Genomic DNA, 27,710 nt, shown 5'->3' with positions numbered 1-27,710 from the left:
CGCGTTCGCCGCGCATTCGGCGCGCGTTCGGGGTTGAGGGAAATTTGCGGCGTCCATTTCATGGTATTGTTCGGACCCGAATGCGCGCTTTGATGGACCGCCAACACGCGGACCGGCCCGAATGCGCGCCGGGCCCCGAACACGCGCCGAACACCGGACGAGTAAAAAATCGGTACGCGCCGAATGCGCAGGTGAATACGCGGCTTTACGCGGCGAACGCGGTGCTCAGCAACGATACCGTCCCGACGTTGGGTAACGTAATTTAATTACAGCTCAATTTACCATCTCGCGCCGGTGTCGCGTTTCATAAAGCGACTTTTTTCCAACGGGCCGGGCAGCCGATTCGATCCGCCTCCCACGGAACGAAACGCGCCAAGGTATCGCTCTGGCGCTGGAGTTCCGGGCAGGTAAACTCGGCCGTGGCGGATCAGCCGTCGATCGTTCGCGTAATAAACTCATTTCGCGGCCAACCGGGCCCCGTAATTAGTAGTGACGAACGCCGGGGACAGCGCGCAACTCGCCGTACGTTTAATGGCAATAAGGATCGCGGGATCCCGCGGATTATTTTGCGAGCCGGCAGCGGGGCTCGCTCTATAAATTTCAGGGGAGGACAATCCGTGATAAATCATTTTCTGGCGGCAGCGAGCGACTAACGGTAATTGGTCTAGTCGCTGCATAAGCACTACCTGGTCCGGGAGGTAGTGATATTAATGATCGGCCAGCGGACGTATAACAAAGACCCGTTGCTCGTTTTGTGGCTATCGTCGTGGATAGTCGGCGCTCCGAGGCCTGTTTTCCTCCTACGAGCACTTTCTTCTCTGAAAAGCTAACGGCAGCGCGAGGAAAAGGCACTCGACTCTCTTACGTGACGTTATTACGCTCCGCGGGAGGGGGGGGGGGAAACAATGGCATTTAATCGGCCGCGATTCACTCGATGCCGGGATAAATTTAGTAATTACGGCTACTAATTTCAACCGGTTCCACGTGTACGTGTGCGTTCGCCGTTCCGCCGCGGTGCAATTAATTATTTCACCGGCGGTTGCCGGGGTAATTTCAGCGGGACGACTTTGTGCCGCGTCTGCTTTGCGTCTGCGGCTCCGCTGGCGGGAAAGCGATTTGGAAACAAAGGCGGAACGCTGTCGTGGGAAAAATTGCGATACGGATTCTTCGGCCGCGCGGTGCTTAATGCTGTGTGACCCCTCGAGCTAACTACCATTGCAAACTCGTTGACAAGGTACATATTGGGAATTAGCATTGTAGAGGTTAGAAGCGGTGTACACACTCTGAAATATTCTAACAGGGGAATTAGGTAGGTACGGCAGTAGTCGAGGGCACTAAAGTCTATCAGTCGATCGATCTAATAGATATGTCACGAAATCAACAAGAAAAATTAAAAAAATTAAAAAACCCACTTTACGACTGCTTAAAAAAACATTTAAAAAATTAATTTTTAATTTAATTTTTTTATTAATTTAATTTTTTAATGTTTTTTTAAGCAGTCGGTTTTTTTTATTAATTTAATTTTTTAATGTTTCTTTAAGCAGTCGGGTTTTTTAATTTTTTTAATTTTTATTTAATTTTTTCATTCGCATTGCGAATGCTTGCAGTGACTCGCATTAATATTCGGACACTTTTTAAAATCATATTTTGTATTATATAATAAACAAAATTCTTAATTATTTTTGGTGCTTTTACTTTAAAATAGACCAATTTAACATTACCACGCGTTTCATATATATACCGTTGCGTATTATACATAAAAAATATTGGTGTTTCTCGTCAATTCGTATTTTTGCGTTTGGTTCCAAACTTATTGCGAGGGGTTGAATATAATCATCTTTGGGAGAAAAAGAAACCTGCAGACACGAATACTTTCCAAATTTTTTTTACAGTTGTGTTTGGTTAATCAAAAGACAACTATCCCTCAGCCAGGTCAACTGAAAATTCAAATTTAAATTTTCGCCTGTACAGTATCGCTCCGCCCTATTATACACGTCGCCCCTTGAAGCTTCTCCTCAAGCAAAGAGTGCACGCACGAAGTAGGAAGAAAAGTTCAGCATCGAGGCTGTTGATTGTTCAACAGACATGTGAGGTCATGAAAGATAAGCATCGTACAAGAGAAGCAGACAGGAGATTTCAGCTATTAATCGCAGCTCCGTGGATGGTGATCCTCCTAGCTGCGCAAGTTCATCGCGCGCGTTGATTCCCGGCCTCGTTTACGCGATCGTCGCGCGGCCGATGGAAAGTGAAAACGGCCGGAGCTCCTGTTTCCGTCCGGCTAGCTTGTCACAGCCGTAGGACCACGACGCGTACGACGCACCGATAATGATCCACGCGCCTATAATTAGCCCCCGTGGCTGTACAACGTCGATTAATCGCGACGAAGAAACGAAGGAAGAGGCCGGCGCGGATGATGCGGCCGCGTAATGATCGGCGTGCACGCGCGAGGCGCGCTCCCGCAATTAATAATGTATAAGCCGCGTCTACACGATTCTCAGGCATTTTAAAGATCCCCAGCAACGATGAACTGCGACCCCCGCAAACCGACGAAGCTTTCTTCTCTCCCGTCACGTCACACTTATTATTCCCCTCTACCCGCCACGATAAACTAATGAATCCGCCGCGTTTCCGCGTTCGACGGCAACTCCGGGAGTCGCTTAGGCTTCCGTGCAGGAAAAAGAACGCCTTCGATTTCTTGGTATCGCGCCATCGTCGTCCAGTCGTTTGACGAGAACATCTTACAATCTACCTCGTACGTTTCCCATCGCGGTCTTTCCAGTCCTGGAGTTTTCATCGGCACTTTCATCTTTCATTCCTCCGTTAATTTGCCATCAAGCGACAGGTGTAATTAGTCTCTGTCCGCTGCTCGAGATTTTAGAATCACGTTCGAGAAACGTCCTTGGATGTCCAAAAGACTGCAGCGGTTACCTTTACCTTCCAGGCCCGCGTTAGCGTTCTATCTGGCTTTTATCAATGTTATTCGGGCCGAGGAATCTGGAGCTAGGGAGCAGGTCACGCCAGCGTGGTCAGAGATCTCGCCTCTCCTTGGGCCCGACGCAATTTATCCTTCCAGCTAGTGTTACTCCCCTGACAACCGGTAGTCACACTCGACTGCAGTTGACATCCTTTACCTGGATACGTTTCTGCTTCATATTCCTCGATTTACGTCTGTTCGTTAGCGAGTCGCAGAACCTGATCTCCGCGATGACATTTTCTAGCTGCGCAAAACCTACGGTCGGAACGGGGTACATCCGCGAGGATCCGCGAGTTTCCTTCGCGCACCATTTACCCCGCTAACGATTCGCCCGATTACAGCCGCGGTTTAATTCTTCTCGCGTCTTCTTTCTTTTGTTGTTCGCCCGTCCGGAGGAATCCGTCTTCGTGTCTTAATGAAAATTCCAGGAGCGCATCCAGCGCGCCTCTGCTTCGGCCGACCTTCGCGTGAGCAAGCCGCATAAAGTTTACCGCGTTCGGCAGAAAACCGCCGCGGCACAATGCCGACGGGGGGATAATTTTATGGTAATGGCCAGGCAATTAGTGCCTAGCATCGCTGGCGCGTATTACCCGGCGACTTATAATATGCCGCGGCGGTACCGCTACGTTCGCCTATCGCCGATCAAAGACCCAGTTCCATAAATCAACGCATTAACGGCCGAATTGAGGCTGGCTCACACGCGATCCTTGTTTTCTTCACTGTGCTCAGAATCGATATCGCGATCCGCTCCGGCGATAACAGTATGCACGAACGAGGATCGATCGCTGTTACTACGGCAGATTTATCAGTAAACTCAACCTTTTCAGCGGAACGTCCATTCGTTGCTCGGGCAAACAATGTCTGAGTAGCGAGATCTTTCCGTTCAAGGCTGTATCCTAGACCTCCTGCGAGGCCCCACAATGCCCACGATACACCTCAATGGCGCGGCGAAGAAAACTGCGCCCCGTATTATTTATTGTGCCTTGATCTATCAAACACCTTGCACGCTCCAGCCATGCCTACCGCCAGTATCAATCTCGGCGTGCCGATACAACGCGATCCATCAAGCTCGCGAGGCGGAAGGTCTGCGCCGAGTTTCCGCGGAGAATCGTAATCGATTTTCGCGGTATCGTCGACGCGACGAGCAGAGACCTGCTCGTTTACGCCAGCGACGACGCGCGAACCCTCCTCCTGGCGAACCGTGTGTGCAGGAGTACGCGGCCAGGGAAAAATTGAGGAAGGCAGCGACCGGGGTCACGAGGGGATACCACGGTACCCGGGGCTCCGTATCTCCATAATGACAAGCAACGGTAAAACCACGGATGACGAGGATGACGCCGGGAGAGGAGCTGATGCATTCCCGACTAAAGGATGTCAATTGCGCCGTAGCCGCTAGCGCGCGGGTCATCGCGGGGATGTGGCTCGACAGTATAAATTGCAGCGCACGTGAACATTATTGAAATAACGAGAGAGCGAGAGGAAGGCTCACCGGAATCGTTCGAGGTTGTCATAGGAATCAGCTTTGCTCAATCAACTCGAAGGCGTGTCAGGAAGATCGCGTAGGGTTTAGGTTTAGACCGTGAAGATGCGCAGATTTTTGGGAACATCGGTAGAAGGAAGAAACTGTGATGGAAAAATGTCGCGCGTAACAAATGGCCCGACAAGTCTAAAAGTGGCGTTTGATCGTTCGAAAGGCAAAGAGAGGAATAGAAGGTGAATGGAGACTAATGGTGACGATATATCCACGCCAATTGCGAATAATCTATGATACACGGCGTAAGATATGGCTGGGATGATGAATATTTTGCACAAATCCAATCCTCTACCGATCAGAGAACTTTGGATCGATAAAGGTGGAATGTAGAAGTGACTCGGAAGATGACGGGAACTTATAGACCGTGAAGGAGAGAGCTTGAGAGAATTGATCTGGCAGGTATGTGTATCTAGCAAAGGAGTCCTATCTTTTATTGATACAACTGTACGTATGTGCATTGGAATGTACATTTGAATGTTTGTTAATAATTCCGGCGCCCTTTCGCACTTCTTGCGTCCCATGGGATCTGTACGTAGGGTAAAGTGTAATGGACACAAGGATAATTTAAACTATCGCTTTTACGAATAATACTTATAAAGATATTTATTCAATTTAAAGTAAGAATATTGGAGATTGAACTGTTTTAATTTGACTCCGTGACTGACACTGGTGGCTTTTGGAATAGTAATGCTGTAGGACAGGCCTTCCCAAGTAGGGGAAATGCACTCCTAAAACAGATGTTTCGGTTCTCCCTCCACCGGTGCGCCTTCAGCTAAGGTGGGACGACTCCTACAACCCTCTCTCCGAGGAGACGGTAACGTCGCTGGGAAGCATGTTGGGCGCTTTAGGGCGAAAGTACCAAATGTGTCAAATTTTTATAGGAAATTTCATAATGACTTAAAAGCAGTAGGAAAAATTAAAATTTAAACTAGCATTTCAAAATGACGTAAAAAGAATTACAAAAAATGTATTACATACATTGTTAAATTAAAATTTAAACTAGTTTAGATTTTAATTTTTAAACTACTTTAAATTTTAATTTGTAAACTAGTTTAAATTTTAATTTGTAAACTAGTTTAAATTTTAATTTTTAAACTAGTTTAAATTTTAATTTTTAAACTAGTTTAAATTTTAATTTTTAAACTAGTTTAAATTTTAATTTTTCCTACTATTTTTAAGTCATTATGAAATTTCCTATAAAAATTTGACACATTTGGTACTTTCCAGCGACGTTACTGTCTCCTCGGAGAGAGGGTTGTAGGAGTCGTCCCACCTTAGCTGAAGGCGCACCGGTGGAAGGAGAACCCAAACATCTGTTTTAGGAGTGCATTTCCCCTACTTGGGAAGGCCTGCTGTAGGATAAGGGACTGTGCTGGGTTTTAAAGGTTTCTGAATGTAAGAGAGGGGATGACGGGATAGGGCAGAATTGCAGGATTTTGGATAGGTTACGCATTGGCTAACATAACGATGGGTAGCAGGGATAACGCAGTGTTTACATTTACGCAGCATTTGGGTAATTAGTGTGAATCATGTTTACAGAGAAAGTCGGAGAAAAACGATAAGAAAGGGTCAGTACATTACAAAAGTATCGGAATATGACGACCTCAGCTAATATGAGACCCCAGCTTATCTCCGTTACAGAACTCTTGAATGTTATAACGATGCTATTTCTTTACTAACTAACCGTGTATTTGTTGTTTTGTCTCGCTTGACTCTAAAGTGGTATAATGATTTTCACAAATACTGTTACTGTTTCACAAATAAAATGATGAAGACTTAACTTCGAAGCTACTTAATAGTTATCGTGTTATAGTTACCGAATCTGAGACCCCGTGAGAGTTCAACTGATGAGAGTGAAGAAGAAATTCGTTCTGAATGATGAAAGTGATTGAGAAAGAAAATTATGATACAGAATTCTTGTTTTGCACAGGTCTTTACTCCTCAGGCAAGTGTTCTGTCGGGCGTGGTGGGCCCGTGAAGACTTCGCTGGTGGGCCCACGAAGATTGCGGTAGTGAAGAAATAGATTTCACATGCCGTATTTATAACAAAAAAAAAAGAAAGAAAAAATAAGTTTCAGGAAAAACAAACTGGGTCTCACATTAGGATAGTACTTTCCAGTAGTTTGCTAAACAGTACAAGTTCTACTTTTAAAACGTAAAATTTTAATAAAAGTGTTCTTAGTCAAGAGTTATGACGTTTTTAAGAAGTGGGTCTCATATTCGGCTAATTTACCCTACAGAGTTCATCTCGATCCTTTTGAAATTCAAATAGCTTCTTCGCTGATAAATCGTAGGTCATAAATTTTCGCTCGTCTCGACGTAGGAGACCCACCTGGACGTTAATTTCCCCGCGACCCATCGGACAGCCTCCCACGATTTTTTACGTAATCCGCAAAAAAAAAACGTGAAAATCGTAGGATTACCGATTTCCATTAGCGGAGGTGCGTGAACACGCTGGAACGAGCCATTTGCGCTAATCGTTCACGGCACTCCGCAAATTACGAGAGATTTTAACCTTCTTTTAGCGTCTGCTCGCGAGCCCAGCGTACGTTCACGTCTAGCGCACTCGATCGTTCATCGATACCGTGGCCATCGCGGCACGGATAAAAGCCGAACGTCTCCGGAGCCCGGGCACAATATAGATGATAATTAAATCCCGATAGACGCGACGGTGTCGTTTTACAATTATTTACCTGGCGGGTTTAATGGCGCCGCAGCTTTCCCATGTGGACGTATCGTTAACGAGGGAGCCTAGCCGTGGCACTCTTGCGCGCAAAAGCGTTAAGGATAAATAAAACAACAAATGAAATGAAAGTAAATGCATAATGCATGCAGTAAGAGTAACGATAACGCCGCGCTCTATTTCGCCAACGAGGACGACCGTTTCAGCGGACAATCACAAGCAATTTCGCGGCAACAGAATTATGCCGCGCTTTTGCACGTTTAATGGGAGAAATTCCCAATGCCGCCGCTAACAATGAGTCGAAACGGATAGGAAATCGATTAACGGGCCAGAAGGTTGCGGAGTTGTCGGGGCGACGCGAACGCGAGGTACGAGACGCACGGCCGGCGATGAGCTAGAAAAGTTTTGTCATTAAACAGAGCCAGCCTGCCGCGTAGCTGCTAAACAGGAAAACGTAAATCCACATTAATTGAAAAGTTCCTGGAAGACCGGCGCCGATAGCACCGACAAGTGCAAATTAGTCCGCGAGGAGGGGCGTAATAAATAGGAATTCCTGCCGTCTCTCTCGCGGCGATGCTAAACGGCGCCGATAGGTGCGAAATTATTTTCATAGACGGGTGTGAAACGCGCGGTTTCTCGACGCTCGCCGCGGAAGTGAATAGCGCACGCATCAAGGCCCATTAAGCAATGGAAAAGGACAGACAGTAACGTCAGCGCTTAACGATGATTGATTCGCATTCCACATTAACGAATAATCAAAATCCCGAGTTACTCTGGAATTTCAAGATCCCTGTACCCTATCGCTTTCAAATTTCACGCCGGGTTTCCTTCATCCAAGTGAATAAATAATCTGAAGATTCAAAATTCCATCTACCAAGCAAATCCACATTAACCCTTAACTGCTATACTGTTTTTTTTTCAAACGTAACTGGTATACTGGGGTCGTGGCAGACCCGAAATAAAAAAGGACACAGAAATTTTGTAGAGTCGAAAATAGAGCAACCGCTGTGAATATTTGTTCTTACACTACATTCCCCCTTAGAGCGGACTCGTTCCGCGCAGGGAAATACTGTTGATTGGTAGGAAACCGGCAGGGAAAGTGCTACGACCAATCACAATAGTGCTACGGCCAATCGCGTACGTCAGATCCGTGGGAGCTGCGCAGATCGGTCGCAAATCGGTAGGGGCGCAGGTCCGCTCTTATATGGAATGGAGTGTAGGTAATGTATAAAAATAATAGAAACGTAGGAAGTTAAACTGTTATTATGAAATTAATTAGAAACTCAGTTTACAAACTTAGACAACCAGCAATTTTGCAGCGAACTTTGCGTGCTTAGAGTCACGACCGATACCAGTTAAGGGTTAAGAAACCTCTACACTACAAAAATACCAGCACCCCTCTTCAAACCACTAAAATCCAACTCATAAGATTCTTCCAACTCTTCCACCTCCTTAGATCTTAAGGGGAGGTTTCGGTCTAGAGCCCCAAAAAATAGGTGATCTTTAGGAATTAATTAAGGAAAATTACTATATATAATTTAATGGGACTTTTTGCATTGTATTGAGGATGTCTTAAGTTATAGAAATATATTTTTTGTTTTATAATTAATCATTGCAGACAGCACTGGGGAATCGTTAAAGTCAAGGCGTCAAAAAATTGATCCAAATCGGTGGGACCTGTATCTCCAAAAATTATTATCCGATTCGACTGAAACCTTTTTGATTTTGAAGATTATTCTTCTGTCTAGGGAGGGGGGACTAGAAAAAATTACAAAAATGACGTTTTTTAGAAAATAACGACACTTCAAGTTTGAAATCACTTTTCCCTGTATTTTCGTCCTTCCAACGCCTTTGAAAATTATAAATTTTTAATTTTTTGTAATTTTTCTGGTTCCTCCCCTAGCCAGAAGTATATTCTTCAAAATAAAAAAAGTTTCAGTCGAATCGGATAATAACTTTTGGAGATGCAGCGCCCACCGTTTTGAGAACACTGTTTCGAGAAAAACGCGTTTAAAGTTTTACGCGAGTGCCGAGTGGCCGGGTGTTACCCATGCATTTCCCTCCACTCAAATGCCTATAACTTCAGGAATTTTACGAATTTCAACAAATCCTTTTAAACACGCATTCCTAAAAGGTTGAACATTCGAAAAATAAAATAAAAAAAATCGACTTTTAGACCGGAACGTCCCCTTAAAAGACCTAAGCCTCGCTCTTCGATCTTCCAATCGCCATCAGCGAATTACCCCCAACTGCCGCGACCCCCCAGCGGAATAATGGCCGCAGAAAACATTCAGCCGCGTACACCTGCTGGTCGCGACGTCAGCACGAAGATGAACAGAGGGAACGAAGGATCGAAGACGAGGGATCGAAGTGCCGAGGGTGTCCATAAGGAAGCATTGAACGAGGCCCCGTGTTCCTCGGCCTCCTCTGGCTCCCTGGCCGGCCAGGCGTACGGGCGTAATGGACGAATGGGCAGCTGCTGGCAAGGATTTAACGCGCGGGCCTGGGTGGTCCAACGGATAGATACGTATTCACGAGCGTTATATGTGCTCGCGGCGCTACGTATTCATAACCTTATCCACGCTCCGCAGAAAATAATACAGCCTCGCTATTCATTATGTATACGTATGCGGGGTGCGCGTCCCAGGGTCCGCCTGGCGGATCGCACGCGGCGCGACTTTTCCTCCGGTGCCGCCGTCGAAAGGGAGCGTGTGTACGTGCACGCTGGCTCCGTGTATTCGACTTCATTGACGGGCATCGCGACGCTTACAATGAGGCCCCGGTGAATCGATGAATGCTAGATAAAGCCAGTCGACTTAATCAATCACGAGCGGATTTTTACAGACGCGCTGGTTTTTACTGCCAGCCCGGCGGCTGGATTCCCACGAGGAGTTCGATGAAAGTGTATTTTTTTTATTTTGAGTCGTTCCGTACGGGAGCTGGACGCCGAGGATGTTCAACCGCGGTAGGCTTTGTGCATCATTAGTCTTCTTCATTGGTCATTCTTATTGGTGGATTCGTTTGGTACTTGGCGCGAGGTGTCTTGGCGCCTTGTTGTATAAGCATGAAGTTATCTCCGGACGCTGAATCTTTTTTTTCGACGAAGAGAGATGGCACTGGCAAGCTGTAGACTTTGATGATGGTTTCACTGAGGATAGGAAGTGCAAGTGAGATTGTGCATTGCCGCACTTGCGCTAGCAAGGATATCTCAGAAAGCCTTTCAACAATTCCTCCCAGCAGTATCTCGCTTATAAGATCTCTGAAAGAATCGCTCTGAATGGATTCTTTTCCCGGGGCCTTGTCTTCCCAATCAGTTTCGCTTCATATCCCCCACGTTCCGCTGCCATTCGTTCGCCGAGACCCACGTATCTGGCGAATTTGTCAGGTATCGCCGCAGGGTGAACTCGAGCGTAATTATACACCGTGCCGTTCATCGTTATATAATTACACAGTCGTAGATACAAATTTCAACCGTAAATACGTACGGGCAGCAGCTGGCCGCTATCTGCGCGTGCACTCGTCCGCACGAGTTGCACGCGGCTCTGCAGGTTTTTCCGCGGCCGCCAGGGGAGAGGGTGGATACACGGTCGTGCACCGAGTAGACAGCCTGGACTTCATTGTTGTCCCTCGCAGCGCTTACAATGAAGTCACGTTGAATCGATGAATGCAATATAAACCGGCGTCGTCGGCCTGTTATCTGCTATCCGATTTTAATAAACCACGAAGGCGCGCATCAGTCCCATCAATAATAACGATACGCCAATGTACCAACCCTCTGGGAGCATTAGGTACTCCGCAAACGATATACCACGCCGTGGCTAATGGAGTAGCAATAACCGATAGAATCGTGAATATCAAAAGCATACGCTTCGTTTCTCCTTTAACGACTTACGAGGCGATCTGGAAAAAAAGGCTACGCTGAATAGAGATGGAAAAATGAGCGAAACGAACAATGACCAACTCGGGCGGTCACAATGAACCCGCCTAGTAAAATGAGAATAATTTTCGCGAGCCGATCGCGCTAACTCGGCCACTCTCGATACCGAAGCCTTCCGCCCGCGAGCAGATCCACCCTGCAGCCAGGCGAGCGGCGATCCTTCAAAATTACAGCACCGAACGTTCCCGCCGACTCGCTTTTAATTACCTAATTTCTCTTCGCGAACGTCTGGCTTTATTTGGCGTTCCATTAGCCCCGCCGTTGCTCGATCGTGCCCGTTATACGCGGTTTACGAGGAATACCGCCGCAGAGTGCTTTCTAGACGCTCCACCGGCTCGGCGGAGCTCGCTCGGCTCGCGAGAGTGCCGGTGCTACATCAAAGGTCCGTTGGCAACAGTTAAATGTACGTGTACGCGAGGCTCTCGTCGCGTACTTGCCAGGAACGCGATTCGACACCGTTCGAACAGATGGATGAGCAAACGACAGAGTGGCAAATTGATGTTACGGCGGGACCGAAGTACCTGCGAGTGATTCATTCCCCTCGTAAAAATGATATTTCCGCGAAACCCGCGTAGAGTAGCTCTCTGGGTCACTGTGAGGATACAAGAATGGATAGCGAAGCGAGCGAAGTGTTTCTATAGCGCATGCCAAGTGCAACTCAAAGGCTGTCCCCTGATAATTGATATTGGTGTGCTCATTATGTTATGATAGAAAGGTTAAACAGCGGAGGAATGAAATCCACGCCGCCAGTTCGAGATTTCCCTTGCCAAACTCGTTACCTACTTCATACAAATTGATGCCTGGGAGTTTATAATATTGTACAATTTCTTTTCACTCACCGACTTCTGGGTGCTGAACCCTGCTCTGTCGCACCCTGGCCGCACCAGAGTTGGGCAAAGTGTGATCTAATTACAAATTGGAAATTACGATTAAACTGTAATTGTGTAATTAATTACAGATTATTTTCTGTAGTCGTTCGTTTAGGTAGTTGATCACTTGGTTTTGTCAACTATCTGAATGAACGATTACAGAAAATAATGTGCAATTTATTACATAATTACAGTTTAATTATAAGTTGCAATTTGTAATTAGATTACATTTTGCCCGACTCTGGGCCACACCCTCTCCACCGATCTTCTTCGTTCTGTAAGACCAAATAAGCTTGCGTCAAATCAGCACTAGATTCTTCGCACTACTGCTAGAATTCTGTTGCTGTTGTGGCGACAACAGTGGCGCACCCAGAGGGAGGGGAGGCAAGGGGCCCAAGTACCCCCAAAGAAAAAGGAAAAAGAGGATTAATGTAACCACGACTGAAGTAATTCAAGAGCTTTGTAAAAAGAGAAGAAAACTGGGGTTTATTCTTTAAATAAATTTTTATAATCACCTAACGAATTTTGTTGAATTCGCATTAAAAATATTTCTATCCGTTCAACTCGGCTCCCCCAAGATTAAATCTTCACTGCGCCACTGGGCGACAGCCTTGGGGATTGGGTGGATTCAAAAGTTTTGGGGGTCGTTAATATTTCGTTACCGAATTTCAGGAGTACTTTTTATATTTAACATCCTTGTGTGCGAGAGCTTCTAACGCATTCGACCACGATAGACCATCGAATATTCGTTACGCGGAGGTTATCGCGCGCGTCCTTGAAGAAGCATACGGCGAACGTGTGTCGAACGTATTAAAAAGCCAGCTGGTAGCGTTCGTGCGCGGCCAGCAATTAAACGCGTAATTATCCTGTTGAATTTTTACGTGTTACAAGCAAGATAGAAATTACGGGGCTTATCCTGCCGCCGATCCATCCTCGCGTTTCCCAAGCCACGGCAGACTTCACCGTGGAAGATGAACCGGGCGGCCTACTTTTTCACCGTACCATGGAACACCAGAAGCGATCCAACCCACCCACCCACGATACGCTCGAATGTGGGGCTCGTGAGATCTCCCGATCGTCCCGTTATTATAGAGCAATTAATCGCGAGTTCACCGTGGCACCTGGGTCGACAGCCGCCGTGCCTCTCGTGATCGATATGGGAAAACATCGCGCGAACAAAAACGAACGGAACCAGAATGCTGGAGGAAAGGTGCAGGAAAGTAACTGCCAGTTAAAGGTCGTCGTTAATAGCAAGCTGGTGGGTTCATGGTCTCGTTTTTTTTTTTTTCAAAGAAACGGGAGATGGATAAATGTCAGGGACACCCGACGACTACCATCGAGACCGTTTCACGAAATGATGCAATCACTTTCTTCGATAAGGCGGGGTATCCTTCCGGAAAGGCAGGTACCTGACGTAAGGAATGCATTTAAATCGCTCCATTGTGAGAAAATCCCCGGTTCTACTCCCGCCGATCGAATAAGCGGCTCTACCCAGCTTTGGGACTGCAAACGTATCGTCTGGGACGTTATGCTGATAAGATTGTCAAGCCACGCGACAGCCGGGGAACGTGGGAGGAAGTTTTATCGCGAAATATGCTTCTTTCTGTGACTATCAATAGATAGTGTGTTTTCTCTCCGTACCTTTCGGCGTCGCACAGTGGTCTGGATACCTACTTTTAGCGGCCAAAAGTCTAATTTCTCTCAAGCTTGGTGATCAAGGGTTTCTGAGGTGACTGATAACGAGTCTGACACCAAAAGTGACAAATTGAAGATGAAGGATTCAAATTTATAGCCAGAATTTAAAACACCTTTATATCGATTTTTTCCAATGCAAATTCATTTTTGTATCATATAATTCGACTATTTATCGCAAATTATTATTAAAAAAACACTATTATCACTAACAAAAAAAAATTCGTGGCGAAAATTAAATATCAATTTTTCCCGCACAAAGTATTATTTTATCACGGAATTCAATTAAATACTTATATTTTTGTAAAAAGCACGTCTGCACTAGAGAAGACAAGAGGAGAAAGAATCAGTTCTAACACTATCTTTAACTAACAAGGGGAGGACACCGATGTTGATGAGACATGGCACAATGGATCTATATCGAAAATAAGTAAATAGGTTGTCCGAGCGTTTCTGTCAATGGACGTTAATAATATAGATACTTACATGTATTATTATTAAAAATTTCATAGTGGCCGTGGGGTTTTAGTGGGTAAAAATCCCACACTACCCTGGCGCCCTGGGGGATTCCCCTCTGAAGGAGTCAGGGTGCCTTTTGAAGATTTCCTCAAGTTAAAGAAAAAATTATAAAAAAAATTTATAAAGTTTTTTTTAACGTGGAGACATTTTCAAAAGACACCCCGACGCCTCCAGAAGGGAATCTCCCGCGGGCGCCAGGATAGTGTGGGATTTTTACCCACTAAAACCCCACGGTCACTATGAAATTTTTAATATCTCTATTATTAAGGCCCATTGGCAGAAACGCTCGGACACCTATTTACTTATTTTCGACATAGATCCATCGTGCCAAGGCTCATCAAAATCGCTGTCTACCACGTGGTGTCCTCCCCTTGTAAATAAATACAACTAAACAAATAAATAAGTATTGTACATATACACGCAATGAAAACATCTGGCAATGTCTATGCAGCTAGACGCGTCTAGGACGCCCAAATACCTCGAGCGTGATTTCTAAAAGTCTGCATAGAATTGAAGACTGCAGGAGACTGCACTGGAAATTTGCGTGCACTTGTTAGCAATTGTGTAAGCTTTCATGTAATAAATGTCCGGCGTTAATCACTCTTAATCATTTTTTTATAAGCCTTCTCAAAAATCTCAATTGATATAATCATTGCACTCTTTGTACATCGACTAAAAAAATCGTATGGCGCATATAAATAAGTGAAATATACTTCTTTACCTCTATAACTGCATAACATAAACACGTATTTTAATGTTCTATAATGAAAACAATTAAAACAATTAGATTCACATAAAATCTCATGATTTTGTCTTCGTAATATTATATCTAATCAAAGAATCATCTGAAAAAGGAAAGGTACGCGGATTTAGAAGCTCCGGAACGTTGTCAACTCGTACAAAAAGAAAAGAATTACTTTGTAAAGTTGAAATTGACAGATTGAATTTTGGCCTCCCTCCAGACCACTGTGCGTCGGCACGATTAAGTAGGTACACGCTTCTTCGATGAGGAAAAATATACCTCGGTTGTATATCTCGTTTGCAATGGGTCACCGTGTGTCGACGGTGATTTTCATAGAAGCAATAAAACTTTATAAGACCCGGCTTGAAAATAACGCGTTTGCTGAACGCTTTCACTCGACACGCGCGGCACCAAATGAATAAACGAACGGAACGAAATTGGGTAGCGGCCTGAGGAGATCGTTGAACGCTTCTGGGATCAATCTATTGGCAGATCTAGATGGCCAGCTTCAGAGACGTGCGGTTTATAGCGGAGCCGGCATGACTGACGGCAAGTTAATGAGATCCGTCGTGATGTAAAGAGACACTGGTGACTCACGCCGCAGGAAGTCTCCGGTGCGCGAGCCGAGAGACCGGATGTCTTCCGTTCTTTTAAAATTGGCACGAGGTGAAACGGAGTCAGTGACATTGCCGGCGTTCGCCTTTTTTTCCACTGAATTTCTGATACACCGCCGCCATTATCATTCGAACCTCCGTTACTCGAGGGCTCCGTTAATCGAACGTTCTTCTCTCCAAACGGAGGATGTCCTTGTAGCACACTCGCTTTCACAGTCAAACTAACACGGGAACACCACGAACACGCACTCGCCGATTGGAACGCAACTTTGTGGGTTTTTAGAGTGACTCAATACAAGGACAATCTATCGCCCTTCAAGGGGGTGAAAACTAACCTCAAAGTCAAATAGCCACTTCCACCTTTCCGCGTGTAACTCGCAAACTACTACAACAGGCAGGAAAAAATGTTTCAAACAAAAGTTTAATGGTGCAATTAGCACCGCAAACTTGCGTCAACAAAATTTTTTCTTCAGGTATTTTTTATTTAAACTTTTTTCAAAAATTTGTTAACACAAATTTGCAGTGCTCATAGCACCATTAAACTTTTGTTTGAAACGTTTTTTTCTGTCTGTCGTAGTTCGGGAGTTATGCGCGAAGAAGTGGAAGTGTTTATTTGACTTTGAGGTTAGTTCTCACCCCCTTAAAGGGCGATAGGGCCCGAACGAGACACACCGTTGTTCTCGCCTTGAGTCACTCTATAAACCCACAAAGTTGCGTTCCAATCGGTGAGTGCGGGTTCCCGGTGTTCCCTTGTAAGTGGTAGATGCCTCCGATCACGAAAAATTCGGTTCGACTGAACTTCAGCGCCCATGACGATGGAAACAGTCGGCATAATTCGATTAGAACGATTCGAAAGCAGCCCAACAAAATCACGACCTTCGAGTCTGCAATCCCTGAAGCTCGATGACGGTTCACGGCTGTATTACAGACTGCGCTACTTAAATAGAGCGGTGAGTGTCGCGGGACAGATCCGATCGGTCATAGTCTCCGACATTCGTCGATGAATCACACCGCGACGAATCCATTCACCCCGAAACATCCCGACGTCCTTCAATTACCCGGCTCGTATAAATTCGCGAGATCCTATCGGACGGGTTGCGTCGACCGTTTCATTTTCAGCCCGCCTTGCTCGAGCCGCGCGACGGCTGTTTGTATTTCCTGCCTTGTCGATCTCCGATAGATCGTTTCCTCTTACACCACGAGGAATACCGTCGGCGCGTTACACTCGCCAGGAAAGTGCATACGCGCCGATGAGTCACGTCGGAGGAAGTGCCCTCTTTCCCTTCATCTTTCCCTCCTTTCCGCGATTTTTAGCCCGGCGATCCCCGGCCCGGCGAACTGGTACAAGGTGAAACGGAGGAAATTAAACGACCACACGAACAAAAAACAAAACGGAACAATTTTGCCCCGGCACGGATCGCGTGTCTATCCACCGTTTACATCTACGTTTCTAGCATTCAATACACCGGCCCCGCGGGAGAAAAGTTTCGCTGGTTCTCAAGATCGCCATGATAATAAAATATGACGAGCGACCCGCTAATTGAATACTGAGAAAGTTACATTATTGTTCTATCAGAGACGCCCGTAGCCCTCTTCCGTGGAAAAGTACGAGCGCGGTGGGCGTTCAGAGGGATACTAAGTGTTCTAGATGTTTTATTTCACGCTGACAATCGAAAGGTCGTTTCGAAGGCCATTGGCTTAACGCCGTCTATTCTGATCGAAATACGCAGCTTACAAGTTGGGCCAACTGATGTCTTTTTTAGATCATGATTACACCCTCATTATGGTACCGCAGAATGGTCGCAAGCCTGTCTTTTCTATCTCGAATACTAAAAGGCCAAGTTGATTGTCCACCCCTGCTGGAACTCATAAAACTATATGCTCCATCCAGATCGCTTAGAGAAAAACCCTTATTCTATTATATCGTGTACAAAACGAAATATGGATCTTCTGACCCGATTAACCGGCTACTACAACAAGCAAACTTATATGCTGATGCAGTTGATTTCTTTCGTGAATCTGTTGACGTATTAAAGAGTAAATTGCACAGAATGCTAAGAGCGAACGATCAAAATACCTGGTAATCCGTTAACGCGACAAAACTAAAATTAATAGTATAGTATACACTTTTAATTCCACCCCTCACTTTTCACTTCTATTCTATTTTCTATGTATTTCTATTTTCATTTTCGTCCTCATTCTTATTTTCATTTTCATTTTCATTCTCAATTCTCAATTCTCAATTCTCAATTCTCAATTCTCAGTTCTCAGTTCTCTCAGTTCTCTCAGTTCTCTCAGTTCTCTCAGTTCTCTCAGTTCTCTCAGTTCTCTCAGTTCTCTCAGTTCTCTCAGTTCTCTCAGTTCTCTCAGTTCTCTCAGTTCTCTCAGTTCTCTCAGTTCTCTCAGTTCTCTCAGTTCTCTCAGTTCTCTCAGTTCTCTCAGTTCTCTCAGTTCTCTCAGTTCTCTCAGTTCTCTCAGTTCTCTCAATTCTCAATTCTCAATTCTCATTCTCATTCTCATTCTCATTCTCATTCTCATTCTCATTCTCATTCTCATTCTCATTCTCATTCTCATCTTCATTTCCATTTTCATTGTACATTTTTCATTTCTCATTACTCATTCTTCACCTCTATTTTTTCATTTTTCTCTCCATTGTTAAGTATAATGTGATATAGTATGCATATATTTAGATTTATTTTTATTCAACACGCATAATGTTATGTATCCTTGCTATATAATGGGTTCTAACCCGTTTATGATAAATAAATAAATAAATAAATTGCCTAAAATTAATGCTAAATAAATCGTTCATTTCAAATACTTACTGCACAGACGTTGCCCAGGTTTCTGTGCCACTTTTCTTCATTGACGTACGGACAGCGAAAAGTTTGCAGGACCGTCTTCGAATTCCAAGGAACATTGGAAGTTCGAAGACCAAGCGAAAGCTCTCCCCGGAGCGAAATATTCGCGGACGAATACCGGCGTCGCTCCAATTTCTTCGGGCAGCGTGCAAGCTGCAACACTATATTAGAGAAATTGTCTGCATCGACCGCGCGGTGGCAGGCCGCCAAAGGGGCGAGATTACTTCGTTGATTCCTTCCGGGCCCCACAATTCGATGCGACCGTAATTGCCCAGCTTTCGTGCCAAATTTACGGTCGCTCCATTCTCCCCGAAAAAGGACTAGGCATTTTACAGCGTGTACCTTGGCACGTTGTAAAGCAATGCAATATTCAACGGCCTACGATCCTCGCGCTATCGCTGCGCCTTCTGGCAATATCGTACCCTGAGGGATCGATGTCGCGACAGCCGAAATATGTGTGCAGCCTACCATCAATCTAGAGTCACCTCAATTTATGATCCTTTAGCACTGCTCGAGATATTATAGTTCGAAGTAATGTTATCGTTGACGATTTCTGGGTTAAGCATGACCAAACAGCCACCGTAGCAAATTTTGTTGTTATTGTTTGCCAAACAATGCTCCTCACCTAAAACACCGTTCTGTGAGGTTTCAGATCTCCGAGAGGCTTCTCGTGTATAGGGTCACTCCACTGTGACGGTTTGAAAAATTAAGCTCTTTTTAAAGATTTTTTTCTGCGTAGATACAACATATATTGCAATAAATCTTTTTGGTACTTATTAATCTACTCTTATATTATACAAAAAAATTTAAAAGATTTTTTTTTTAAATTTGTTTTAAAACTTTAAACGCGATTATCTCAAAACGACATTTTTTCGACTGGTGCAGGTGATTGCAAAAAAACTATTTGACTAATCAGTCTGACATTTTTACACGCTATTCAGCACATCAGTGGCTATGGCTGGGAGTAGGATTATATTTACTGATAAAAAATTAACAAAATGGCGGACGTTTGAAGTTTAAGTGTCGAAATACGGTGAACTTTACAAGCATTTTGCCTTGTAAAAAGTATGATATATTTAATCAAAAAATGTTTCCGTAGTTCCGGCCATAGCCACTGATGTGCTGAATAATGTGTAAAATTTTCAGACTGATTGGTCAAATAGTTTTTTTGCGATCACCTGCACCAGTTGAAAAAACGTCGTTCTGAGATAATCGCGTTTAAAGTTTTAAAACAAATTAAATAAAATTCTTTGATTTTTTTTGTATAATATAAGCGTAGATTAATAAATAACAAAAAGATTTATTGCAATATATGTTGTATCTACGCAGAAAAAATCTTTAAAAAGATCTTAATTTTTCAAACCGTCACAATGTTCCCTTACGAATAATATAGAGGTAAAAGTCCTTAACATTATCATTTTTTCCCTCGGTTATTATTTAAGATAAATAGCTGAAACAAACGAGGAAAAACCACATATTAGCTGTGCTTCGTATATTTTTTTTTCGGAATGGGAAATCAATTATTACGAGTGGAAAAAAATAATTTATGCTTTTAGCTAACACGTAACTATCTGTCCTCTTTCGTTTCATCTATTTATCTTAATCAGTAACCAAGAAAAAAATTGATAAAGTTAAGGGGTTTTACCCACACATTATTCTTAAACGAGATGGTGAAGATCTGAAACTTCGCAGAAATGGTGCTTCAGATGAGGAGCACTGTTTAGCAAACAATAACAACCAGAAACATCCTCTGGTTCCTACGTCAGTGCAATCTGGATAGTTTTGGAGGAAGAAATATCTTGAAAGAGACAACCCCTTCTGCCAATTTCTGCGTCAGAACCTTCGCCCTGATGCAATCATGTGCCCCTCGCACATAATTCATCCGAGAGACGTCTTCTCCCCTTCATCTCGCGCCTTTTTCCCCGAGACACGTCCCAGCGGCCACGTGGATTTTCGTGGATGAGATTCCACCGTCCTGCTGATGACTGAAGGGGAGGGCGTAAATCAATTAGGCGGCCGACGTAGGAGTTGTTGATACAATAAAGAGAAACCTGACGTTGCCTTATGGCCTGCAGGAAATGAGGAGCGTAGCGAGAAGCAGAGGGTGGATCGAACGTGTCTCAACGGGAACGAGCGTTTCCGCATCACTCGATCGACTTTATCCTCGCTCGGCCCGTGAATTCCTCGAGGAGGCTGTATTCCGCGACGTTCCATTTCCTTTAAAGACCAGATTTCGTTCTAGAAGAACTGAATCGGAAACGAAATCCCGCCGATAATCATCATCGGGGCTTAGAAACCTGGAAGAACTGGCGGCTGGAAGTTTAACGTATCGGAACACCTCTGCTATTAAAAACTTTTTTATCAGGCCGATTAGCGCGTAAAGTATCTCGCGAAGGAGCCTAATTAATTTCAAAGAGCATCGATTACTGCCCGTTAACGACGTGGATCTGCCAAGTGGCTCGAACCACTCGGCATAATGTAACCAACGCAAAGTGGTGCTCCAACACTCCCCCTTGACTATTCCGCTCAACCGGGCGATGTACTTGCCGCATGAAACTTTTGCGAACGTGGATAACGGTACGGTGAACTCTGCGGCGTTATCTTTCCGCCACGTAATCGTAGATAAGCGTCGTCGCGAGAAAGTTGCGCGCAGAAAAGTATTCATATCTGCCCAAACTTTGCGACACAGTTAAACGAGGAGAAAAAGAATCGTCCGAAGAACAAACGCCACTTTTATAGTACATACCTAGATACATACACCCTGTCTTGCCTGAATTCTTTATCCTCTTTTCTTTGCCGGACTACACTTAACACTTTGACTGTGGAGAAGGTGATCGCAAGGTGTGAAGGTAGGGTCATTCCGGGAGAGACGCACCTAGCGGAGAGATGCACCACTTCCTATTCCGGCCACACTACATAAGTGGCAGCACTGTTTCAACCCTTAAGACGCGTGTTCTTATCTACAAACATAACCTTATTAAACGAATCACATCGATCGTGTGGTTTAAGTTCATTAAAATTGAAAAAACTTTTCGTTGCGTTGGATTTCAGGTGAAAAATTTGTGCGAACGGTTAGTAAATTGGATTCGTTGCCCGGAGTGCTCAAAGTGGCTCCACGAAACATGTACTATGTATCCTCCCCTCTGTAATATGTGTAGAAGAGAAAAAAATGAATGAGAGTAGGGAGAAGAGGGTAACAATAAGTAGATGCATCACCCCCGAATCTGAAGTGCATCTCTCCCTCAGGTCTGGGGTTAGATGCACTTTTTCGAAGTTTTTTAGAAAGCGTATTTTAATATTAAAATAAGGTTTTCATATATTTAATATGTTATTATGTGAAAGAGATTGAAATAAACAATCAAACTACATTTACCTAATTTTTCAGTTGTATTTATTTAAGACTTTATAAGCAACCGAAAAAAAGTGGTGCGTCTCCCCCCGAAATGACCCTATTACGCGAAAGTGCCATTACAAATTCTGTAACACCTCTGTTCCGTGTTTTCCAGGACTCGTGATGCCACCGCCGAGTCGTCGGGATCGTTAGCAGCTGGCCAGGAAAAATGGCCTCGATCTTGGGAGACGGGACGGGCCCGGGGGGCTCAGGGCCCTCCCGATGCCTCTTGCTTCTTCAAAGGTCCCTGGCGATTCAGCTGACCAGGGGTCCGCCTCCTCAGGTTCTGAACCCTGGCCAACGGGAGAGTCCCAAGGAGCATCCAGCCGACGAGATGTGGATGTACGATAAAGGTTACAATTTGTTTCAGGTGAGTCGACGCGCGCTGCATTATCGTGGATTATCTAGGTTGCACATAGGCGCGACGTAGCGCTGAGCATTCCTCTCTTCCAGAACCGGAATTTTTCCATGTAACGATCTGTTACAACCGTGACTACCGTCCACCCATTATGCCGCGGTAGTTTCTCATTCGGGGGCAAACGCGAGTGGTTGCACGCCGGTTGTCGGTTGTCCGGCTTAATCGGGGCAGCTTCGTCGCGGGCTAGCTAGCGGGGCTAGCGTTCTGTGCAGGTCAACGGACAGCGGAGGCGGCCGCTAATTTTCGAAATAATCCACCGAAACGCCGCGACTTCCCTTCGCGGTGACGCGAGAGAGCGACGGAGCGGAAACGTACCTCCCCTCCCTCCCTCCCTCCTACCCGGCCGGGCGCTCGCACGTTTTTGCAACTCAGCGTTTCCGAAGATTGGCGTTGATTGGACGCACCGTTATTGCGGAATGAGACAATATGAATTACGAGCAATTTCGCGAAGCAACCTTGACGGAGGGATAGGACCGAGCTAAACGGCGGATGTTCCATAGTCCTGCCAGCTCTTCGACGTGTCGCAATCCTTCTTCCTCCTCTTTTCTGTCCGTTTTAATTTCACGCGGGACACCAGCCGCCCGTTGCAGCAAACCGCGGACACGTGGAAGTTGCGTAAAAATGATTTGTGGAAGTCTTAGTCTCCCTCGATCCGGAATTTACGAAATTCAAAGTTTGCGGCCGCAGTCGTCGACCACCCAGCGTCGGTACCTTTCTCCCTGGATGCTTTGTCGGGGGTTAGATACTTGGATAGGGATGCTCGCGTTGCCGGCCAAGGGAAACAGAATTGGGACACGTCTTTCGACGGGAGAGCGCCCTTCAGTTTCAATGAGCACTCGTTTCCGAGCACCCTCCGAGGGAAAGTTAACCACCACTGCCCCGCGCGGGGCAAAGAGACGGGATGATACGTAGTTTACGGAGCCCACACACTAGGGATTGCAAACCGGTAAATCGGTAAATCGGTTTGAAGTTTTTTTTTACTGATAACGTAGTAGATATCGACGGAATTATGCGCTACATATATGCGCTACATTGCTATACGTAAAATTTTTACCGGTAATTCGCCAAATTTCTCGCGATCTACCGGTAAATATCGAGAAATACGTAATTTATCGAATTCCCGGTAAAAATTTGGCGAAGTACCGGTAAAAATTGTATGTATAACAATGTAGCGCATATATATAGCGCATAATTCCATCGACATCTACTACGTTATCAGTGAAAAAAAAACTTCAAATCGATTTACCGATTTACCGGTTTAGCATCTTTGTGCAACCGAACTGGCTAGACTACTACTTCTCCGTAGCTGTGACTCTCACTGGCCCGCTTTAAGGGGTTATGCCTAGTCAGGCGGTCGAAAAGAGGCGAATATTTGTGAATTTTTTTTGAAGAAGCGGAAGCGTATATTTTTACAGAACTTATTACGTTTAAAAGAGCAACATTTAAAGAACATTCGGTAATTTTTTCGTAGAAAAATATTTACGTTTATAATAAAATAACAAGCGACATCCAAGAAGCATTTTTAAAAATTTGCTTTCGCGGTGAGCATTGCCATTCGGCACCAGATTATCTAAAATCAAAAAACAAAAAAGATTTCGTTAGTATATTAATATATCTTCCGATTGACGGAGAGAATTTTCCGAAATATTAATTTACAACAAAATGGCGGCTATTTAAAGTTGAAATCCTGATTTTTCCGTGTCAAAATCCCGCGAAAAATCAGGATTTCAACTTTAAATAGTCGCCATTTTGTTTTAACTTAATATTTCGGAAAGTTCTCTCCGTCAACCTGAGGATACATTAATATACTAACGAAATCTTTTTTGTTTTTTGATTTTAGATAATCTGGTTCCGAATGGCAGTGTTCACCGCGAAAGCAAATTTTTAAAAATGCTTCTTGGATGTCGCTTGTTATTTTATTATAAACGTAAATATTTTTCTACGAAAAAATTACCAAATGTTCTTTAAATGTTGCTCTTTTAAGTGCAAAAAGTTATGTAAAAATATACGCTTCCGCTTCTTCAAAAAAAATTCATAAATATTCGCCTCTTTTCGACCGCCTGACTAGGCATAACCCCTTAAATGGGTACTCTTTTAACACCTGCTCCGGGGATAAATTCTCTAAGTGACGGCAGGACTCTTCGTGCGAGTACAAGGTCGTAGAAATGTGAACCCTGAGAGAAAGGTTTTCGACTCCCAGGGTTGTCAAAGCGTGGAGGCTGATCCACGAGGGAAAGTAGCGAAAATTGAATCTTTGGAATATTTCTTTTCCTTTGACTGATATTAGCTAGAAGCTTTTACCTTTGGGAACCTTTGCGGAAGGTAAAGGAGTCCTGCTTCTGGGAAGCTTTCTGCTTGGGAGGTAATGAAAACGTCAGGCAGATAACGAAATACTTAGCGAATGGTTTTTTGATTCAACTACTGATACTAAACTGAATTTTTCTATTTAAGTAAATTTTTATAATCACCTAATGAATTTTATTGAATTTGCGTTAAAAAGGTATTTCTATCCGTTCAACTCGGTTTCCTCCAAGATCAAATCCCGAGTGAATCACTGAAGTAGATAGTACATTTTGCTTAATTCTTTCGTCTAAATGGAAGGAGATCGTGAAGATGAATGCCACTCGAATACCAATGGCAGCGTAACGATGGTCGACGCGATATAGCCGGCAGTAAACGTCTCGAAATAGTGCGAAACGCATCCACGTTTGTTCGCTAAGGAAGCATAACCTCTGGGGAGCCAGTGAATTGGATCAACGCGCCATAAACGTCAGACTAATTAGAGTTACCGTAGGAACTGCTGTACTTACAGCCGGCGTTATCGTTTCACAATGCGGTGACCAGCTTGTTTATTACCACGGTTAATTATCGTTCGCCACAATTGACTTCACGATATTATCGGCATCCGACGAGCGAGCCGCCTGGAATGGTTCCATCTCGTTCGCGTTCCTTTAGGCTCTCCCCCCACAGTTTCCCTTGCAATATTATCTATCATTGCGAGCACGTTTAGATAGATATCGAGTAAATCTAATTACGCTGTTGCTCGTGAGCGCGGTTAATCCGGCGGACCGAACTTTGGGACAATTAGCGAGCAGCCGCCCGATTAGGAGAAGGCATCCGGCTCGTTTCGATCGAACGGGACCGAGACTGCGCAACTGTAACTGAAGTCGCTCGGATAATTGGAAAAACGAGGGCGTATTATAATTAGTAATATCTGTGAAATGATCAGGTATGAAATTAAGCCTGTCTCTCGCGGAGTGAAAGCGCGATACGCGAGCGCGACGGCCGGCACTGCGTGCAATAAACATCATTGAAACGCAATGAAACTTGAAAGGAAACTGGGGCTCTTTCGAATCCAATTGGAAATTGAATGTTTACTTCGCGGTGCAGGTGAATGGCTCGGTGTAAACATTGGTATTATAGTAAACACCGTGTCTATCTCATAATTACGTCGCTCTTAATATCCCGCAACAAGGGAAACGTTCCTTCTCCACGGTACACGAGAAAGATCAGAATCTGCGGTTTACATAAGGGGTGAACGGTTTACCCAGGGTGACCGTAGTCAAGATAACTTTTGCCGATCAATACCGAGACGTACTTTATCGGTTACCCCCGACAGTGCCATCAGTTTTATTCAAGAAGGGAATCATTTCGTGGCGGGGTAATACTTGAACCGGTGCGCCTAGCTTCCGCCGGCGATGTTTTCCCGTTTCGTTATAAACACGTTGAATTTCAGTGCATAAACAAGGCGCGTGCACGCGTACCTGCTCCGTTCCGTCTTAGGAGTGAAACCTTGCTTCGTTTTATTGCGGATATTATGCCAGGAGCACACATATTTGCAATACATTTTCCGCTGCAGCGTGAAACACGATCTCGGGGCGGACACCGTTGCACACACAGCCGGGCGCGGCGTGTGCATCGCTGGATGTGCCGCGGAATCGTGTTACTCCGCGGGCTTTACGCGGAAATGGATTGCGAATCGAGATAAAGCCGTTGATTAATAGAAATATTGCGGTATCGAGCGATCTGGAAAATAGATCCCCCTCGGAAAACATAGCCAAGTATTTCTCCTATCGGATAGAAGGGGACGCTTCATGTCCTTGCATTATAGAAGCGCGTCTCGAGCAGACTAACCGCGAAAAAGGAGGCAGCAGCCCGAGCGCCGGCTAGTCCAGCGATATACAGTGGCTCGCATTAATATTCGGGCACTTTAAAATCGCAAGTTGTATGGACCAATTCTAAAAAAGTTATGCGATTTTAAAATGTGTCCGAATATTAATGCGAGCTACTGTAATTCTGGGACGCCTTCGTTATTGATCTAATCAAATCCATCGGTGTCTATGATCCTGTGGTTCCGGTACGAAAATGCCGGCTAGCCCGGTTCAACGATAAACGCCCAAGACAGTGGAGCGATGCTAGGGCGCACCATTGTTTTTGCATTCGGATAACATCCTGCAACGGTAGTTGGGCTAAATTAAACCGCGCCGGGTATGGAGTAATGCTCAAACCTTGACGCGTGATAGATGTCCCATGGTATCGCTGATACTAGCCGCGCTAAGAACAAACCAGTGTACACGGGGCCCATTACGTAACAGCGCCGCATGCCCGGCATTACGCATGCAAGACGCGCGTAGATCACATTCCACTTGTGCCCGGCATCTGAAATAAGCTGTCGAAGCATGGCGGAGGGACGACGTTGGCCACGATTCCGACAACTTCTAACCATCTAAACGGTCTACGTGCATACCGTATTAACGGGCGATCAGATAAGCGGCTCTGTACTTTCCAGGGACTGCCTGGCGTTTCGTAAAATTTCGCGACGAAGCATCCTTGACCGACTGAGCGGCAAGCACACGGGGAAATTGGGTTCTTTTGGCCAGCGTTGCGACAGCCGGGCCTTGACTGACGAATTTATCCCTATTAAAGCTTCTGGCAATTAGCCTCGCGGCCACAGGCGATGTGAAAGCTTGAGTAGCGGCCCTGGGTTTGGAGTATGGTGGATGGGAAACATAGCGGGATCCCACGGGTCTAGGTCCTGAACATTCCAGAAGCGGGATATGCTAAGTTTACAGAACGATAGGGGCACTGTACGCTGTAGAGTCACGGAACGTTGGGGCTTCTGTATGCTGGTCAGAAAATGTTGGGGTTACCGCGTGTCGGAGAAATGCTGGGTCTACTATATGATATATCTGTGTACTGGAAATAAGTCACAGTTAAAACCAGAAGATCGATCAAAATGTTAAGCGAAAAAGATTTCCTCGACCGATGGGACTTGGACCCAATATCTGTGGGTCTTTCGTGGCCTGGCCAACCGCGTTACCAATTCCCCCATCGCCGACTCGCGGACCCTACTCTTTTCCGAACGCTACGCATACCCAAACTAACGGGGCGCCACCTGTGTGCCAATCGCGCCGTGGGCCGTTCCCAAACGCCAAATGCCTACGCAAGTGTTCGCCTCCGATAACTCCCAAATCTT

General features: G+C 45.1%; 1 protein-coding gene across 3 annotated transcripts in view; it reads left to right on the top strand.

Moving 5' to 3' along the window:
- Knockout (Stork-head domain-containing protein knockout) overlaps window positions 1-27,710 on the top strand; it is a 133,334-nt gene that overhangs the window by 40,382 nt on the left and 65,242 nt on the right. For 2 of the 3 annotated variants that reach the window (XM_076830263.1, XM_076830261.1), the window contains exon 2: window positions 21,932-22,186. In XM_076830263.1, coding sequence (XP_076686378.1) covers window positions 21,986-22,186 — 201 coding nt within the window. In that variant the 5' untranslated portion in view covers window positions 21,932-21,985. Of the gene's footprint in view, window positions 1-4,767; window positions 4,908-21,931; window positions 22,187-27,710 lie in introns of those variants that run through there. The other variant, XM_076830262.1, reaches the window with a different exon arrangement.

The sequence above is a fragment of the Andrena cerasifolii genome, chromosome 2 (assembly GCF_050908995.1).
Source record: "Andrena cerasifolii isolate SP2316 chromosome 2, iyAndCera1_principal, whole genome shotgun sequence".
NCBI lineage: Eukaryota > Metazoa > Arthropoda > Insecta > Hymenoptera > Andrenidae > Andrena > Andrena cerasifolii.
Note: the sequence above shows the minus strand (reverse complement) of the source record. Positions and strands in the feature narration are given on the sequence as shown.